Source organism: Hoplias malabaricus, chromosome Y (genome assembly GCF_029633855.1).
Source record: "Hoplias malabaricus isolate fHopMal1 chromosome Y, fHopMal1.hap1, whole genome shotgun sequence".
NCBI classification, from domain to species: domain Eukaryota; kingdom Metazoa; phylum Chordata; class Actinopteri; order Characiformes; family Erythrinidae; genus Hoplias; species Hoplias malabaricus.
Window position 1 is genome coordinate 55,467,592 of NC_089820.1, and position 20,000 is coordinate 55,487,591.

At 43.5% G+C, this 20,000-nt stretch overlaps 2 protein-coding genes across 2 annotated transcripts in view; one reads left to right on the top strand and one right to left on the bottom strand.

Moving 5' to 3' along the window:
- Positions 1–707: 707 nt before the first annotated feature.
- LOC136678249 (G2/mitotic-specific cyclin-B2-like) lies at positions 708–4,663 on the top strand. The gene is made up of 8 exons (XM_066656226.1): positions 708–864; positions 1,837–1,956; positions 2,231–2,491; positions 2,732–2,890; positions 2,969–3,205; positions 3,902–4,042; positions 4,111–4,221; positions 4,295–4,663. The coding sequence occupies exons 1-8, from the start codon at positions 847–849 to the stop codon at positions 4,403–4,405; spliced, it is 1,158 nt and encodes a 385-aa protein (XP_066512323.1). The 5' UTR covers positions 708–846; the 3' UTR covers positions 4,406–4,663.
- A 446-nt stretch (positions 4,664–5,109) lies between these two features.
- LOC136678465 (unconventional myosin-Ie-like) overlaps positions 5,110–20,000 on the bottom strand; it is a 73,202-nt gene continuing 58,311 nt past the window's right edge. The window contains exons 15-26 of the mRNA XM_066656518.1: positions 18,891–18,989; positions 17,025–17,169; positions 14,824–14,938; positions 13,645–13,814; positions 13,346–13,491; positions 10,876–11,022; positions 10,288–10,445; positions 10,009–10,098; positions 9,700–9,901; positions 9,245–9,274; positions 7,465–7,634; positions 5,110–6,158 (exon numbers count right to left, since the gene is read on the bottom strand). Coding sequence (XP_066512615.1) covers positions 6,082–6,158; positions 7,465–7,634; positions 9,245–9,274; positions 9,700–9,901; positions 10,009–10,098; positions 10,288–10,445; positions 10,876–11,022; positions 13,346–13,491; positions 13,645–13,814; positions 14,824–14,938; positions 17,025–17,169; positions 18,891–18,989 — 1,549 coding nt within the window. The 3' untranslated portion in view covers positions 5,110–6,081. The remainder of the gene's footprint in view (positions 6,159–7,464; positions 7,635–9,244; positions 9,275–9,699; positions 9,902–10,008; positions 10,099–10,287; positions 10,446–10,875; positions 11,023–13,345; positions 13,492–13,644; positions 13,815–14,823; positions 14,939–17,024; positions 17,170–18,890; positions 18,990–20,000) is intronic.

The following is a 20,000-nucleotide window of genomic DNA, read 5'->3' on the forward strand; positions in this document are numbered from 1 at the left end:
TAAAAAAACGCCCACTTTTTTCTGTTTGGAAAAATGCAAATTCTTCCTTAGTATTTGTACTAGGATCAGGCTAATAATAATAATAATAATAATAATAATAATAATAATAATAATAATAATAATAATAATAATAATAATAATAATAATCCACACAAAGCTTTGAAAAAGTGGAAGTAAAAGCATTGCGTTTGAAAGTATAAATAAGAATTCAACGCGTAAAAAAATATACAATAACAACGAAATAAAATAAATAATAGTAGTGCTTTGGAAGTAATATTTTGAAGTCTGTGACGAGATATGTTCAAAACATCTCTAAACCTCTCAACACTTTTTACGGCTTTTATTTTGACAAACATTGGAGCCACAGGCACATGGGAGATTACTATATTTTTTAAAAAGTCTCGGCCACTCAATAATACAATAGCGTTGCGTTGTTAATTTCTTACCATAAAATATTATTTACAATATATCACTTTATCCAAGGGAGTCACACCATGGGACCAATCAGAAAGCGGATCTTCAAGACCAATCAGAGAGCACAAACCACGGCTCTGATACATTTCATGTCGGTAACCAATTAGAGCGCAGATCTCAGCAGCCAATCAGAGAGCAGAGAGTTGAGTACGAAATCCAAACAATGTGAATCTTGGTAACCAATCAGAGATCAGGAAATTAAGGCTCGTAGCCAATCAGAGTACAGGGAGCGGTATTTGAATCGTCGCTGTGGCCTTTGTTGCTATCGTCTCCCTGGTTTGAACAGAGAATAAGCACGTATTACGAGCTTTTTAAAAAACTTTATTTTGTATTTACTTCAGAGCAAGACAGTGCCTTTTTTAATCGTGTGTAATGGATCTTCGCGCTATTGTGAGTATTTTTAAATATGTTTATGTTTGTCCCCAATATTTGTTATTGTAGCTTGTTGGTTAATGAACGTGACTTTTATTTTGTAGGTTAATGACAAGACGTTTTCAAACTTGGTTTAGCTTAATCTGTTTTATAACTCGTCTTGCTATAGTTGTGTTTGCCTTTAAATGTATTTCTTAATGTTTACAAACCACACAGGCCACAGGTAAACACTTTTAACTGGCCCTTAGTAAGACCCCCCCCATCAATGGTAATCCATTTGAGTGCGTTGTTGGAGTAATTCTCTGGTGCTTTCTAAATTAAGGTTATAGCTTTAAGTCTTCAACACTTTAGTCACCCTAATACCTGTATTTGTCAACTTTATAGGTTTAAAAGTTAGTCTGAGGCCCTAGTATAATAATCCCTCTAGTTAAACTTTACTTTCACCTTTTTTCTTTTGCTTACAGTAAGATAAAACTTAGGACAACTTCTTAGCTTTTGGGGTGCATTTAAGCACTTTTTTTTTTTTTTTTTTTTTAAAGGTGACTCATGACTGTAATCAAAAGCACTATGTAATTCAGGTGTCTGCTCTCCAGTCTGTGCGCTGGAAACTGATCTAATGTGTCTGTGAAGCCCTGGTCTGTAAATGAGTTAAAAAGAGAGACTCTTTATGCTAGGCCTTCTCTCCCTCTGCTCATGGCAGGGAAAAGGCTTTTTAAGACAGAGACAAATCCAAACTGTTAACAGCATGAACTGAGATGAAAATATTGCTCTTTAGATGGGTAAAACTGGCTAATATTTGCACTTTAGGTGTAAATGTCTCCCAATTATGGTGGCTGCTAACTACATTTCTTAAAATACAACAAATAAACAAACAGTAGTTTTTATTAAACACTTCCACCTTTAAAAGATGCAGAAATTCTGGATTTAAGGAAGCCAGGGAAATTTTTCACACAGCTGATCAGTTCAAAACTAACATCTGTTCTCTCCTAGTACCGTAACGCAGAGAATCCAGCTCCTGTTGCTGGTAAAGCTGGAGTCACCAATGCTGGATCAAGGCGGGCCGTCTTGGGCGAGCTTTCCAACTTTGCAGCTAAACCTGCCAAAGCCACGGTAATGTTCTTTAAACAATTATATTCCATAGTGTTTCTATAGAACTGAAGTGGCTTAAATTCCCTTCCTGGGGTGTTTCACATGTATGAAGTCTTGGTCTCCATCTCAAAACAAAGTGAGAGCGGTAAGTAGATGGTATAGAGGTGGTTTAATGAGTATTGACTACTAACTGGAGCATGGAATTTGTTTTAACACCAAAAGTGTTAATTGGTTAAACAGAATTGTTCCTGACATGTGACTTGAGTCCTCTGAACTTCTGCTTTCCTATATTCAGAAAGGCTTGAAGTCTGCAGCTCAGCCAGCTGCTGTGCAGCCTAAACGTGCTCCAGTTGTCCCAGTAGCCCCCGTTCACCCAGTTCCAGTCATCCCTCCAGTTGTGGCTGATGTGTCCATGAAGGAGGAGGAGGACGACTTGTGCCAGGCCTTTTCAGATGCGCTCTGTCCCATTGAGGACATTGACAAAGGGGATGAAGACAGTCCACAGCTGTGCTCGGAATATGTGAAAGACATCTATGTATACCTTCGAAGCCTAGAGGTAAATATTCTTGGGCCCCATTCTAAAGCTTTTTTATTTCCCCCCCTAAGTTCAGAGCACTTGTAGAGTTTCAAAGAACCATATTCTGTTTTGTTATTGAAGACTGAGTTTTACGTAACCTCCTGATTCTAGAGCTGTTCTCACATTGCACCCTACTGCAGGAGTGCTTGCCTGTTGTACAAAACTCTCCAGTTTTTACTAAATTCTCTTTTCTGGACCTTCACTGTGCTGTCATTCCAGGCCCAGCAGTCAATCCGGCCAAGGTACATGGATGGTTATGAGATCAACGAGCGTATGCGTGCTCTTCTGGTTGACTGGCTCATTCAGGTACACTCAAGGTTCCAGTTGCTTCAGGAAACCTTGTACATGACTGTGGCCATCCTCGATCGCTTCCTTCAGGTGAGGCATGGATCTGCATCGCAACCGCCATATTTCTTTACCCATTTTATCACTAACCCTACATATGTTTGTGCACAGGTCCAGCCAGTGTCTCGAAGGAAACTGCAACTAGTGGGAGTCACTGCAATGTTGGTTGCCTCCAAATACGAAGAAATGTACGTGCCAGAGGTCGGAGACTTTGCCTACATCACAGACAACGCCTTCACAAAACCTCAGATACGAGAAATGGAGATGCTCATCCTCAGGGAGCTGAACTTTGAGCTAGGAAGGCCTTTGCCTCTTCACTTCCTCAGGAGGGCTTCAAAAGCTGGGAATGTAAGTGCATTTCTGATCGAAAGTCGGTGTGAGAAACTACCGAATGCTTTCTAATGCGTAACTGTGTAGTCATGACTTAACTGATTAAATAATACTGCTTATGAACATGGTTTTTGGGGTATTTTGAAATGTGACCTGGGCGGCATGGTGGTGTCATGATCACACAACTCCAGGGGCCTGGATGTTGTGGGTTCAATTCCCGCTCCGGGTGACTGGAGGAGTGTGGCGTGTTCTCCCTGTGTCTGCGTGGGTTTCCTCCCACAGTCCAAAAACACGTTGGTAGGTGGATTGGTGACTCAAGTGTCCGTAGGTGTGACTGTCTGTTGCCCTGTAAAGGACTGGCGCCCCCTCCAGAGTGTTCCTGCCTTGCGCCCAATGATTCCAGGTAGGCTCTGGACCCACCGCGACCCTGAACTGGATAAGGGTTACAGATAATGAAATGTAACCCGATTTGTTCAAAATACTACAAGGTTCAAACACCACAGCAGCATTCTCCCCCTATCTATGAGCAATACTTGTTCATTTAAGCCCATGGCTCACCAGACTTGAGTCCATGGCAGTGAGAAACAAGGGACAGCATTACTATTCCGCTCTGTTCTTTTATAAGTCTTGTTTAAATGTGGGTTGGTGCCCTCCAGATATTGTGTACTGTTGAGATAAGTTAAGCATTTTTTCCCCTCCCTCTCCTATCTTAAGGCTGATTCTGAGAAGCACACACTTGCCAAATACTTCCTTGAACTGACGCTCCTGGACTACGACATGGTCCACTACCATCCGTCAGAGACTGGCGCTGCTGCCCTCTGCCTCTCTCAGCTGGTGCTTGATGGACAGAAATGGGTAGGACTCTTCATTTTGTTTATTGCTCATCATGGTTTTAACTGTCTAACACTCTCCCTGTCTTTTAGTCTCAGACACAGGAACACTACACCACGTACAGTGAGGCCCACCTGAAGCCCGTCATGCAGCACATGGCCAAAAATGTGGTCAAGGTTAATGAGGGGCTCACAAAATATGTGGTAGGTCTCTGCTATTGGTCACTGGCTCCACGTGCTTTGTCTGGACCCTCCCTGATCCTCTTCTCTTCCACAGGCTGTGAAGAAAAAGTACTCCAGCAGCAGGCTCATGAAAATCAGCCTCCTTCCACAGCTGAAGTCTGCCCTGATGAAGGAGCTTGCAGGTCCTCTGCTGACCTCATCGTGAACCTCTCTGTGAACAGATTATTCCTACTGATCTGCACTTTATGCCCAATCAGCCATCGGAGATGGACTGCTGCTTTATGATTTATTTGTTTGTACATATGCAAATACAGGTTGTGTTTTAATTATTTTAGACTTGTACTTGGAATGCTTCAAGATTTTAGGTAGTTTTATTCTCCTACTCTTTGAACGCTTGGTGTCTTCTGCAGTGGAAACGTCCCACTGTTTTAAAATGGAAAATTTCAATAAAAGTCCAAATATATGTTGGAATTTCTGCTTCATTGATTTTTAAAAAATATTCTCTCCCCTTCCTCCCTCTAAAGTCTCTCTCAAACAACTGAAGCCACCCAATAGACCTCTAGAATATGGTGGGTTTTTAAGCTACTGCCTTAGTGTCTTCAAAACTACTTGTTAAATTCAAGCAGCCATTTTGTTTGCTCAGACTTACTCATGGACATCTTATTTTAAAAATAAACAAACTCTGACTTGTTATTTCCTATTCCTTTTGGTCATGGAGATGAAACCCCAGACACTGACTTCATCAATAGAACAGATTTAGAAGTTACTCCTAGGAAAGGAACATATTCTAGTTCCTTGAGTGGTCTCTGACTGAGCTGTTAGTTTCTAACTTTTTTTTTTTTTTTTTTTTAAATGGTGTTTAAAAATGAACTCATGTACTAAGTAAAAACAAAGACTCCCCTTGTGTGAAATGCTGTTATTTCATTCGAATGAGGCAATGTTAACTGTTTAGAACGTCTGGAGAAGTGCATATTAATGCTTACAATGAATTACATGTATTTGAGGAACTTTAGTTTGGTCCAGTTTTGCATTTAAACAACCCTTTAACCAATCGCTAAAACCCTTAACAGAAAACAGCCAAAGAAGCGAGAGCTCGGAGTCCTTTCTGTTCTCAAAGTACAAAATCTAGATACATGAACACAAAATGCCTGTATAATGTAAACAATCAGTTGCCTTCATCAAATGGGGCATCTTTGGCAAACCATATTTACATCCTTCTGCGGCTGACCATGGCAATGCTGACTGATACAAATTCATACTGATAAAGTGCTTTTAAACCATGCGCAGTACACGCAGCTAATGTAGAGTTCTGCAGTAACGGATGTGCTCCTCGTGGTTTAAGGGTTTCCTTTGACTTCTAATGATAAAATCTTCAAAAATCTAAGTATATTTGCTGAAAAAAACTAACACGTATTAGCAGCAAAATATTCCCTACTAAACCCATAGATTTGAACATGACGCTACCAGAGATTACCACATAACAGCAGGTGAATCTACAAGAAAGCACCTTCGTTTACTCAAAAAAACAATTTTAAAAGAAAAAAAAAAAGAGTTCAGGTCCCAGATAAAACAAATGCTGTGTCTTTATCATCAAATTAAATATCACTGATGGCTGAACCAGAAAAAAAGTAAAACGAAGCTATAAATACAATAAATAGTTTTGATCAGTGCTCACAGGGACATTATAAATTTCAGCCCTGGAGAGAAGTCTGGTAGCCGGCTGTGCAGGACTCCACTGAGAAACTGACCACTGTTCCAACAGATTGCAGTTAAGGCTGAGGTCTCCACGCAGCTGTCTTCTCACTCTTTTATGGTTCCTTCCTTTCCGCTCCGCTGTGAGGTACGAGAGAAGCTCCAGCCACTCAGCAGTAGCAGGTGGAGTTAGATCTTGGTGACGTAGTTGTTGGGGAAAAGGCCTTGTTTTCCTCTCAGTCTCCCTGTCCACCAGCCTGAGGCATCTAGACGACGACAACAACAACAACAGAGAAGGATGAGCTCATCTCTTGAATGTGGATGTTTATGTGGTTAAAGGTGCAAAATGCAATTGGACGGAGTGTCGGTCTGTGTTGTTGTAGTTCACCTAATAAGCCACCAGAGGTCATGTATCCCAAATTTTGACCAGGGCAATCTCCGGTGGTCAAACGGTGAATCACAACAGAGACAGCCATTCCATCCGAGGGTGCAGTTTTTCAGGTTTTCTCAGGCACTGCTCATGCATTTGTTTCTGCTTTTTAAATAACTTTTAAAAAAGTTACTTAGAACTATCATTAGAATTATCAAGTACTAGGTGATGGCAGGTTCATTTCAGACTACGTGTGGTGTGTGTGTGCCACGGATGTGTAAAATGCAGAGGCAGATTTTTGTCGTACCTTCTGCAACAACACTAACAGCATGTTCACAGTTTATTTTTTTTTATAATAATGTAATATAATTATGGCGGCACAGTGGCGCAGCAGGTAACGTTGCAGTCACACAGCTCCGGGGACCTGGTGGTTGTGTGTTCTCCCTGTGTCTGCGTGGGTTTCCTCCGGGTGACTGTCTGTGAGGAGTGTGGTGTGTTCTCTCTGTGTCTGCGTGGGTTTCCTCCGGGTGACTGTCTGTGAGGAGTGTGGTGTGTTCTCTCTGTGTCTGCGTGGGTTTCCTCCGGGTGACTGTCTGTGAGGAGTGTGGTGAGTTCTCCCTGTGTCTGTGTGGGTTTCCTCCGGGTGACTGTCTGTGAGGAGTGTGGTGTGTTCTCCCTGTGTCTGTGTGGGTTTCCTCCGGGTGACTGTCTGTGAGGAGTGTGGTGTGTTCTCCCTGTGTCTGTGTGGGTTTCCTCCGGGTGACTGTCTGTGAGGAGTGTGGTGTGTTCTCCCTGTGTCTGCGTGGGTTTCCTCTGGGTGACTGTCTGTGAGGAGTGTGGTGTGTTCTCTCTGTGTCTGTGTGGGTTTCCTCCGGGTGACTGTCTGTGAGGAGTGTGGTGTGTTCTCCCTGTGTCTGTGTGGGTTTCCTCCGGGTGACTGTCTGTGAGGAGTGTGGTGTGTTCTCTCTGTGTCTGTGTGGGTTTCCTCCGGGTGCTCCAGTTTCCTCCCACGCTCCAAAAACACATGTGCAAATCAAAAGTGTCTGTAGATGTGAGTGCGTGTGTTGCCCAGTGAAGGACTGGCGCCCCCTCTAGGGTGTATTCCCTGCCTTGCACCTAATGATTCCAGGTAGGCTCTGGATAACGCTTACAGATCATGAATGAATGAATACCACTATGTATTGACGCGATCCCTTGCTAACCTTCTGTGATGATGTCGATGATGTCATCTGCGTTGAAGCTGAGCTCATCCGTGTCCTGAGCGTCGTAGGCATAGAGGGCTTTACACTGAGGAACCTGGGGCTTGGGTTTGGGCGCTGGTTTCGGCCGTCCTCCCCCTGGAGCTGGCCGGTTAGTGGACTGTCTGTGAGCCCTGAAACACAACAGCAGGACATCCTTCAGAGACGGAGTAAGAGTGTGGCGTTGAGTCTGTGAGTCATCTGTGATGTTACAGAAACTGGTGAGCATGCTTCAAGAGAGATAACGTGAGAGTAAAGTCAACTTAGTTAAAGGAATGTCTCACAAAACACTAACATGAGGAATGGAAACCAGCGGCTACAAATGATCACCAATGCGATGACGGGCGTGATGCAGTTTGACGGCCGTTTGATTTCATTCACTGTTGGCAACATTAGTGTTTTTCACGGAATTATTCCTTTAACTCTAATTTCAGCATTTATGAAGCGTTCACTCTTTTGCTGAGTGCTTAGTGTTCAGAGTGTATTTATTTACTCAGTGGGAAGGACGTCTTATATCAGAATATGGATACGTCTATGGATATTATATCAGGGGTAATATGACTTTGATTTCATATATAAATCATAATAAATAATGCCCCTCCTTATATTTGTCTTCATATTTTATACTTAAATAGTTTATAAGGCAGCGACTTTGCCACTAGGTGGCGCCAGAGACCATCACTTCCACAGCCACTGCATCCAAGAGCATTACAAATGGGGGAAGGGCACTTACTCTTTCTTATGAAGAGATGAGTAAAGAACTAACTTTAAGTTTCAGGGAGATTTTGAATGGAAGGTAAATTTAGACCAACACCAAAAGCCGTCCAGAAAATGAAAAAGAGCATGTTGTAAAAGAAAAACAGCTACATCAAAAACACCAAAACCTCACAACGAAAGTCAGTAGAGATACAGTTCCTTCCATGGTCCAGCCTCAGAGAAGCAGAGCTCATGTGTGAGTGTGAACCCAGTAAAAGAACAGGTGTAACCCATGGGTCTCCCGAGGCGTGGAGGAGCTGTTTGTTTGCAGTGTGGAGGACCCATGAGAGGATGACTAACACTACAGGAAAGCCAGGGAGACAGAATGATCCAATTCTAACCTCCTTCACCTTCGCAATGGCTCCACACATTGGTGAGAGGATTAGAGATGCAGAGTCTATATCAATACAAACATGGGTGAAGGTTTGTAGATGCCTGAGCATAGGTCTCAGCCACTAGGACATTAGTGAGATCAGGTGCTGACGTTGGAGGATTCATTCGGGACCAAAACACCACTCCAACTGAGCTCCACCACTCCTGAGAACACTCACACAAGCTTCCCACTGTATAAGTAATGATTTATTTAACGGAGCTTGTACATTGTATTTGAAAGCAAAACTGATAAAGAAAGTACAGTAGTAATCATTTTTATACACACTGCTGTGTGCTATTAGAGCACCCCCCTCCTCCCCCATAAAACTCCCATAAGCAGAAGTACTGAATGTGGTATGTGTTTTAACGTGGAGAACACACACAGCCACAGCTCAGACTAAGAGAAAGATCATCTGTCGGCGGCTCAGCAGACTTCGTGTTAGCATCTGTATGGTTCAGCGTAAAAACACGCAGATGTATATTAAAGAGACTGTTTCCATGGCAATAAGGCTCCGGGATGGTTAGGAATTGGACATCACTGTCAAGACTAGTACTACAGTAAGAAGAAAGAAACCACAACCAACACCACCACACACACACACACACACAGACTCACATTCCTCCGTTTGCAGATGTCCTTTCGTTTCTGTTTTGGTAAAGAGATACATCAATGGTGTTATAAACCTTGAGTGTCATTCAGTGTGTGTGTGTGTTTGTTTACACAGTGACACATTAATCTTAATATGCAAATGTTTAGAGTTAATTTATTGAGTTTACTGGATAATTGTCCTGTGTCTGCTCTAAAATAAATTGGAAAAAATCTCTTTAATTAATTGATTTTATTTATTAAACTTTATATAATAATATTATATGATTTCTATATAGATACATATAAAACTATATATATTATAGGGCCACATTACTGTTGCATAATGGTATTTATCTTATATTATTGTATAACAATAAACATTGTATTTGTATGTGTGCTTGTGTGTGTGTGTGTGAGTGTGTGTGTGTGTGTGTGTGTGTGTGAGAGAGAGAGTGTGTGTGTGAGTGTGTGTGTGTACTCACCCTGCAGCTCCCTGATCAGGTACTTTAAGACAGTCCAGGTTGGGTTGTTGGGCTGTGTGCCTGCTGCCCCTGTTTTTAAGCTGATTGGCTGAGACAGGCAGGAAGGGGTGGGCCGGATTGGCCGGTGCTGACCGGTGGCTCTGGTGCTGTGGGTTCCTCTGACTGATATTGGCGTGTTTCAGCCCTCCGTTCTGATGAGCAACTATAAGAACATGAACAAATAGGTATGAGCCTGCGGACCCTGGACCAGACCCGGGTACAGCGTTAAGAGTGTGTGTGTGTGATTGTGTGCGTGTATTTGTGTGTTACCTGGAGGTCCAGGGGCGAGCCGTGTCGGGATGTGCTGGTGTGGTCGGGACATATTGGAGCGGCTCTGACTCATGCCCTTCCTAGTGGGACCTGCAGAAAACCAGTTCAGAACACTGTAAGAACACCATGTAAGGAATAATTCTTAATAACACTCGTTTGTACAGTTTTGTCCAGCGAAGATAAATGTTAATATTTCATTTCCCACATTCTGGGGTCATATCACATCCTCTCAGTGTCAGGTGTAAAGTGCTCTCTGGAGAGGACTGCAGGGATACTCACGGGAGTTTTTAGGGAGGCCCTGTCCGATGCTGACCTGCAGCGTCTTGTTTGACGGTCGCAGCACAGCGGCGTCCCCTTGACCCTGAATAAACTGCACCTGCCTTGAACCCCCCGCACTCCACGGCCCCCAGCTCTCCTTCTTCAGCTTCATCTCCAACCTCAACACCACAGATAAATCAATCACTTAAATTCCTCATCTTCAACATTCCCACTTCAGACATTATTTACAACATTGTTATTTAAATAAACATGTATTTAGTCTATATCTTGCACTAATTCTGTTTTATTTACAGTGAGACTGTTTTAATTTAAAACATTTTTATTTATACTACACAGTTACACAGGTACGGCGGCGCAGCAGGTGGCGCAGGGTGAGGGTGTGAGGGAATGTGTGAGTGTGTGTCGCCCTGTGAAGGACTGGCGCCCCCTTCAGGGTGTGTTCCCGCCTTGTGCCCAATGATTCCGGGTAGGCTCCGGTCTCACCACTACCCTGAACTGGATAAGCGCTTACAGATAATGAATGAATGTGTTATACGGGTTCCTCAGTTTTTATTTACAGCTTATAACATGCAGGTTATAGGGACTCACGTGTTTGCAAACTTGAGCGGCAGCTTCCTCTGGGTCTTCTCCTCGAACCTGCGTGCCAGCAAACTAATAAACTCAGTCTTAAATACACACTCCAGCAGACTGTCATACTCCTGCTCATGGAGGATCAGGAAGTCATCCTGCATAGTGCTGCAGAAGAGAGAGAGAGAGAGAGAGAGAGAGAGAGAGTGAGAGAGAAAGAGAGAGTGAGAGAGAAAGAGAGTGAAAGAGCGAGAAAGAGAGAGAAAGAGAGAGAGAAAGAGAGAGTGAAAGAGAGAGAGAGCAAGAGTGAGAGAAAGAGAGTGAGAGAGAGAAAGAGAGTGAGAGAGAGAGAGAGAAAGAGAGAGAGAGAGAGAGCGAGAGAGAGCAAGAGAGAAAGAGAAACAGAAGAGTTCATTAACTGAAGCTAAAACTCACAATGAATGTGCAGTTCTCTTTTGAATATTACATCTCACTTTCAACACAAGGGAAAACCTCAAACCACAGCCACTTTCAATACGGCCGACCAAACAGATAAAGAGACAGGCAGTGGGTGTCAGATATTCTCAGCTCCATCTACAAATGACTAAACACAACGACACGACACACTAAACAGCAGGGGGCCGAGGGGCGAACAGAAACAGCATCAACAAGGCAGCGCAGCGCTGGCCTGCTTCTCCCAATAAACTTAAGTCTTTTCTAATGAGCTTTTTACAAGGCTTGCTCTCCCTTCCCAGGAGCACCTGGTTCACATTACCCACAGCCCTCCACTCCCATCACGCCTCTGAGACCCCCACCACACACACACACACACACACACACATACAACTACACAGTGAGGCTTGCACACACTTCACAGCCCTCCACATGCATCGTGTAAAAGATCAATGTGTGGCAATGTGGGGTGATGTTTAACTCGTCTGGTGAATTTTTGCTTTTAATCCAAAGTCTTTGAGAAATGTGAGGCCTTCAGCTTTGGTCTCACGTCTGACTCTGAAAGGCTCCTCCAATGCTCTTTTATAAAACTCACCAGGGCTACACTCTGATTGGCCGAGCCCCTTTCAAAGCCACTGTAAAATAAAGCAGTAAGCGAGTCTTTGTGCTACAGTGATTTTAACCACGGTTAAGGACTGTTGTTAGACACGGTCTAAAGAAGAGCAGCTTTTGTTTTTATAAACCGTGACAATATGCACCACACATAATAATTTAATCACACTCTTCCAGTGCAGTTGTACTGTGTTAAAGGGGAGAGGTTACAATGTGGTCTTTCTGAAAGTTAAAAAGCATAAAGTGCACTGCATGGCCTTTTTTCCTTTGCATTTTATTCCGTTGTTTTTAATCACTGCTTCGGGATGTTTCCCCCTTGTTTCCCTTTTGAATTTGGGAGCAAACGCAATCAAAATAAAAACAAAATCATACACTTCAACTAAGTTCATACTGAACCTTATCATTAAAGATCGTTTAGCTGTGGAAAAGTCTTGGACGATTATGTGGCTTGGCAGCTTTTGTCCAACTGATAACAAACAGACAACTTATGAATGCTGCTCGTACAAATGCCCCTTAACCGCAGGGAAACCACTGTAACACGGCCTCTCATGGCTTTTTGCTTTTATTGTAGTTTGTAGTTGTCATTCAGATAAACTTAATGAACTTTACATTAAACACACACACGGCTTCCGCTCCAAAACACGGATCTTTTACAGATGCCTTCTGTTCCCCGCATGTGACATTTAAGAGCAACATGGCGGGGCTCGGGGGGCTTCAAGGCCTTGAACATGGCTCTGTTTGGATTGGTGCAGAAGGACAAGCTGAAGTCCCTCTGCTGGAAGTAAAGACTCATGATTCCAGAGCTTAGACGTTGGTGTTGATAATACGTTTAATTTTACAACACACAGCTGCAAACAGCATGGTGGAAAAAGCATTCCAAAACAGGCCTTTACCTTCGGTTAATGTACTGGGACCTGTAATGTAATGGGACCTGTCCTAAAGTGTAGAGAAGTCATCCTGGAACTGAGAGGTCGCTGGTTCGATTCCCTTGACCGACAGCAGTGAAGAAACGGCACTTTCTCACACCTCTAAGCAAGGCATCACAACCTGGTACCTGGGCACTGTGACTGGCTGCTGGCTACTCACTGCCCCTAGATGTGTGCGTTTGTGTGTGTTCACTCCCAAGCATGAATTAAATGGTGAGTTTCCTCATGGGGGTTAATAGTTTCAATAAAATACCACCTCAGATTCTTTCTGTAATAATACTGCTTTGCTAAACTGATAAGCTATAAACCGCAGTTTCACTGGAGGAAATTCTGAGGTATGACTTTTCTGTTTTTGAGGACGCTCTGTTGTGTTTTATCTGCGCGTGTGCGTGTGCAACATTAATGATTGCTGCTCAAGGTTTGTTGTTCCACTCTCACTGTGTTGACTCATTGTTTAAATATTAACTGGTCGACCTGGTGGCTACTCTCCCTCCTACAGAAACACTGACTTCAAGTCTCACCTGAGAGAAACAGCCATGATCTTTTCCACATCGATCTTGCGCTTCAGCACCTCCTTTATCTGGCCTTTCTCTGGACCCTGCTTCACCTTCTCTCTCCCGATCAGATACACACTCTTAGGGGTCAGGATCAGGTCCCTCTTGGTGCCCTGAGGCCACAAAGAACATAACAGGGACAGTCAGACTATTTCCTAAACAATCCAGTGTGTAAATACTGTTTGTAAGAAGCAAGAGTTTTTGAGAATGAAAGACCACCATGACCCTAGGAAACACTGGTATACGATGGAGTTTGGTCAAAGTACCTTGAAGCGTCTGTCGTATTTGTTGACCGTATCTGCAAAGTCGATCTTCTCTCTCTTGCTGAGGAACTGTCTGAGCTCAGGCCTTTCCTCCATGCCCAGATAATCGCCAACGAAGTTCCTGTTCAAGCTGTGCCTCCTTCTCTCCTTCTTGTTTAGCAGGAGGTCAGAGGCTGGAGAAAAATACACACACGTTTAACATCAGAGCCTCAGCACTGCATTACCAGTGTACTGACGTGAACTGCACTGAACTAAAGAAAACACTGAACCAATTCCAATCTAATTCTAATTCTAATCACAGTCATTGCTAAGCACTACATTATATTAATAAAATTCTCTCTAAAGGTTCTGACTCAGAAATGTATCACAAAGACCCCCAAGTGGTGCATTGGTCTAAGCATTGTCCCTATCACCTAGAGATCACTGGTTTGGGAAGGATGGCCCCTCACATGCACAATGCTAGCCATGCTAGCTGATGTCCTCCAAGCACATGGCGCTGTCCAGTGGTTCGAAAAGAAATGGTGGCTGCTCTCAAACGTCTCGGAGGAAGCATGTGCTTATTTTTACCCTCCCGGGCCGTGTGGCTGTGGGCGGAGCCAGGCTGGATTTGGTGATGGTTAATAATTTTGGAGAGAACTGGAATATACAGTTTTATTTGATGCATATCATAATCGAAATAGAAACTGCATAAGGTGTCTCTACTGGCAGCAGTTTCTGCATTATAATAATAGTAGGACAATATATTCATCCATTCCTTTAACTGTTCAGGGTCAGGGTGGGACTGGAGACCACCCAGAATCACTGGCTGCAAGGTACCCCGGGCCGGGCAATTACGCCACAATGATTCAGTGCATTATGGTCATTTTTTGCAAGGGTTTCAAGAAGTTGGAATTTTTGTATCATATTCTGGTGCGACAGCATTTGTTCTGCTTACGGCTGTGAGTGATGCTTGCCCAGCGAATGTGGAAATGAGGTCATATCCTATAGAGGACTTATATAGTGGAAAGCCACTGAAACCTTATTTCGAATGCAGGGGATTTACCACTGCCTCATGAGGCAACAATTGTTTTCAGTTCCTTTTTAACACTATGTCACTATGTGTGTGGGTGTGTGTAGCGGTGAATGAGTAAGCATGTGTGTGTGGGTGTAAAAGCGTGTATATGGCCATGCTGCGGTTCTCACCTTCCTCTCTCATCTGTACACACTTCTTTCTGGCCAGATACAGACGCCAGGCTTTCTGAATGGCTCGAGCGTAGCCATCAAACTTTCTATCTCTTGTCTCCTCCAGAAGGAAAAGCTGTGGAGGAGAGAAAAAGAAAGAGAAGTTATTATCCTCCACATACCTGCAGCTACTGCCACACCCAGCTAACCGCCACGTCACTAAAACACAGCCAGGCCAAGCTCAGATCCAGACTCGAGCTCTCTGTCCACTCCCTACATTAGACCGAGGCTAAGAAAACAAGACAAACCCATGACATAATCATTTTAACCGCTTAAATACCTCTGAATGTACAGCCGATCTAAAGTTTGGATTCACTGTTTTCACTGTTTAACATAAGCGATTTTATAGGATGCTCTTCAGTGATTTAAAACATAAACAACATGTAGAGGCCCACTTTGACTACGCAGATTGTACTGAACTCACCCTGGCCCTAAACTTTAGCCCAAAACCTACCCCTCTGTGAACAGGGAAAGCAGCGAGAAAGCAGCACAGTGTCAAAAATGTATTTTAAGGTACTAACAATGCAAAATGAAATGCGACAGAGACTGTAGGACGGCAGGAGAAAGCTTTTGAGTTCACTGCTAATTAAGAAGCACAGCCAGAGAACTGAGGTAATTAAATTCACGTCCAACATCCCGAAAGGTCACTCCCTGCAGAGCTGCTTTAGAGCTACATTAGTGAACTGAGGACAGACGTCACATTTACGACAGCTCTACCTCTGAGTCGCCTGCCCTTCTCTCTCTCTCTCTCTCTCTCTCTCTCACTCTCTCTCTTTCTCTGTAATTCAGAAACTCATGCGTTACTGTCACAGTGTCAGGTAAATCAGCTGAGACACTAACACAGCATTAAAAGGGTCGTTCATCAGCACTCTGTGGGATCAGAGAGTTCACACACACACACACACACACGCGCGCGCACAAAAAACACATACACACAGCTGGCGTGGGTGAAATTACAGCACCCGACAAAAAAATACCTGTAGTCATGAAGTAACGAGTGTGTGTCAGCAGCTTATCAGAGGAGTTTTGTTTTGAGAGGCTGTGTGTGTTTGGTTTAAGACCCACCCGTTTGATATTTGTGTTGTAGAAGAACACCACACACACACACACACACACACACACACACACACATACACATACAAACACACACACATACAAACACACACACATATGAATAGTTTATAATAAGAACATTAGCATATATTTAAGACTAATATGAAATAATAACTAATAATAATACACAGAGGAGGATGTATAAAGTTGGATATTTGAGGTTGTGTTATTTCAGAGAAAACCTATAAGTAATACACACACACACACACACACACCTGTGGATAATTATGTGCACTGAGGCTGATTAACAAAGCCTGATTCAGAGTGTGTGTGTGTGTGTGTGTGCGTGTGTGTGTGTGTGGGTGCATGCTCACAAAAGTCACAAGCAGAGCTTTCATTCAGAGCCGGACTAAGTCTCTGTGGTAAAGAAGTCTGGGCTGTGTTCTAAACGGAGCTGTTGCTGCGCTGCCTGGGCTCAACACTGCTGCTTTAGGTTTATGCTCAGAGTCTGAGTCTGTCCACAAAGATCACACTAAACTACTGACTCTGAGTCTGAAAGCAAGTGTAAATCACGCCGACTCATTAATCTAAGACGCGGTTCACTAACACGTGCATAGCTGTGATACGTATTGTTGCTGTCAGAACGAAACACAGGCTACATGTTTGTTGTTTATCACTCCTAATGGACCAATAGAAACGGCCAGAACATTAAAGCACACTGAAAAACAAGAATATTTCCCTCCATTCCTGTTCATTTGAGTTTTTCAGTGATACAAGGTTTTAAACCAACAGCAACAAAACATATAAATATATATATACATTGTGTATAAATATATACATTTACCTATGTTCTATTTCCTGTATCAAAGCTCAATCTGCTTTTTTTTGTGGTTTTGTTTTGTTTTGAAAACAGTGACATCTCAGCTGCTGGTGAGCTGCCTTACTCCCTACTGCCTTTAGAGGCAGCATTTCAACACACATCCAACCTCTACATCCAGTCTGCCTTCGTAGAGCCCACTAGTTTTGAGATAAGCCGTCACTTTCTGAACTGATGATTTAGATTTATGGGATTTGTTCGGTTTGTCCAGGAACTGAACCAGTGTTCATACCGACTCAGGAGCTTTGATGAAGAGTTTGGTTTTGCCGAGCTGGAACTGGTCCTGGTCCATGTTGACGGAGCGCAGCAGGTGGAGGACGCCCTGTTTCTCGTCACCGCGCCACGTGGGCCAGGACTCCTTCGTCAGGATCGCGTACCTGAGGACAGAACCAGGAGAAGAGGTCAGACACAAGTAGATAACTCACACTAACACACACACCACTAACACTAAGACTGGACTGTCACACTGCTGACATGCTGCTGTACACAATATTAACACACTAATTAATACATTAATATACACATTTAAAACACACTACTATAAACACAGTTAACAAGATAATTAACACACTGCTAAACCTAGGTGACTAGATCTGAGATGGTGAAAAAGAGGACACGTCTCTGGGGGGTGGACGACTACTGACGTGCAGACTGACCAATTAAATGTTTACAGAGAAGGTTATCGACCAATAACGGTAGCTCTACAGTCAGACCGTCCAATCAGAAGATTTTAGGCTACTTAACCACGCCCCTTTCTCACTCAAGCAAACCAATCGGAGTAGGGAAGGGCGGGACTAGTTTGTGAACTAAACTTCTCGAAGTTCTATGTAAGCTCTAGAAAAACAAAATGCCGGACGTTTGTGAAATTCCGCCCGAACATTTTTTTAAGTCTAAAAAAGAGGACATGTCAGAGTACGTCTGGTCACCCTAGCTAAACACCCTAATTACCTGCTATTAAACACACAACTAATGCTAACACACTAATGCTAATTCTAACACACTACTGAAGACACTAAAAAACAACACTAATGTGCTATTAAACATGCTCTTAAAAATGATACTTAACCAACTAAAGTAATTTTCCCAATGTTCTGCTCAGTTTGGTCACGGTTATACTTTCAAACCAACATTATTCAGGACCCCCACAACCAGGAACCTTTTTTATTTATTCAGCTGGATGGTAATGACTGGTCAAGTCAACCACTTCGCTGAGGTGCTCTTCATTTACAACACAGACAAGAAAACTCAAACAAATGTGAATGTTGATATCCGTGTTGTGTAAGAATGACATACACGTTCCCTGAGATCACAGAGAAGCAGAAACCGATCATTGCGTCACTGCATGACTGAGAGAGCCTCGCCAGAAACAAGACACAATATCATTAAAGGGGAAATACTGCCTTTAGCCTACAGTTCCTCTTCGAATGGTTTTGTTTACGACTTGACGTAATATTTAATACTTGGAGGAACATTAATCCCAGAAGTGTTTCACAATTGAATGCAATATGCTGCTTACTTCTGAATCATCAGACTGGACGGGCTGATTTCTCCAGTATCCATGCACTACAGAAGCAGATACCTGAGACATTCTGAATATTACCAGGCATCTCATTACAACACAGAACGCACTGTAAGTAAATAAATTCACTGAGAACAGCTCTTGCTCAGTGACAAACACAGACCAGGCTTTCACGGCCATACTTCTATGTACGTGAATGTGAATGCCTATAGCTCTGTGCTCGGAGCAGAGAAACCAATATGAAACACAGAGCTGTCTCTGTGTGTGTGTGTGTTTGGGGTGTGTACATTTGGGAGAAAGCAAACATCAGCAGGGTGGAGGAAAATGTGTGTGTGTGTCTCAGGAGGTCCAGGAGATGCCAGCAGACAATAACAGAGCAGCAGAAGAAAGTGGCCACTCCTACGGCTCTCAGTAATGCTAACAAAACCCCCAGACAGAAGAAAGCACAGTGGGGGATTCAGGGCCGAGACAAAGAGCTGCATTCGTCTCATCTCAGGCCAAAACTGACCCCTGTTTTTAACAAACTGAGCCTCTGCACTGCTCCAGGGTCCATCAGTCGCCGTATGAGCTTTGAGTTACCTGTTGAGGAACTTGCGGAAGACCCTCCTGTAAGCGTAGCCAGCACGTCGTACCCTGATGTTCTCTTTTAGACCCAGATACTCCACCTGGTGCTTCACTCTGAGATGAAGAGGGAGAGAACGAGGGGTTAAAATCAATTAGAAAACAGAGAGCTCCAGTTTTTGGAACCGAGTGGCTCAGAAAGACTATTCTGGCACATCTGACTGTCAACAGGAACTGGATTCTGTATTTAGGCACGCAAGGTATCTACGTTTTACTTTTGTTTTGTACATGGCCACACTTTAAAATAGAGAAACATTCATTCATTTATTTTCTGTAACCCTTATCCTGTTCAAGTTCGCCGTGGGTCCAGAGCCTACCTGGAATCATTGGGCGCAAGGTGGGGACACACCCTGGAGGGGGCGCCAGTCCTTTGCAGGGCGAGATACACTCACACATTCACTCACACCTACGGACACTTCTGAGTCATCAATCCCCCTACCAACGTGTGTTTTTGGACTGTGGGAGGAAACCACGCAGACACAGGGAGAACACACCACACTCCTCACAGACAGTCACCCGGAGGAAACCCACGCAGACACAGGGAGAACACACCACAGTCCTCACAGACAGTCACCCGGAGGAAACCCACGCAGACACAGGGAGAACACACCACACTCCTCACAGACAGTCACCCGGAGGAAACCCACGCAGACACAGGGAGAACACAGACAGTGCCTCCCAAAGAAATATTTAATTCTGATTGTTATAACATAAGAAGAATTAATTTTACCAAACATTATTTATTAAAAATTGGTGTCATTTATTGTACTACATTTTACCTATGGCTCAATTCTAGTAAAAGACTGCCCCTATTGTCTCCTTGATTTAATATACGATGATAATAATAAGTGGGGTGGTGTCACTGTCACACAGTTCCAGGGTCCAGTGGTTGTGGGTTCAAGATTTTCCTCGGGTTACTGTCAGTGAGGAAAGTCCTTTCTGTGACGGCATGGGTTTCTTCTGGTTTCCTCCATAGTTCAAAAACACACATGGGAGTTGGTCTTGTTGTGCAAGAAGTGTCCATAGGTGTGAGCAAATGGGTGAGGGTGCGGTGCCCTGTGACGGACT

Excerpts from the sequence above, each read along its gene's own strand:
- LOC136678249 (XM_066656226.1), top strand. Across the intron at positions 3,206-3,901 it reads GGGCTTCAAAAGCTGGGAAT|GCTGATTCTGAGAAGCACAC; the intron begins GTAAGTGCATTT and ends TCCTATCTTAAG. Across the intron at positions 4,222-4,294 it reads AGGGGCTCACAAAATATGTG|GCTGTGAAGAAAAAGTACTC; the intron begins GTAGGTCTCTGC and ends TCTCTTCCACAG.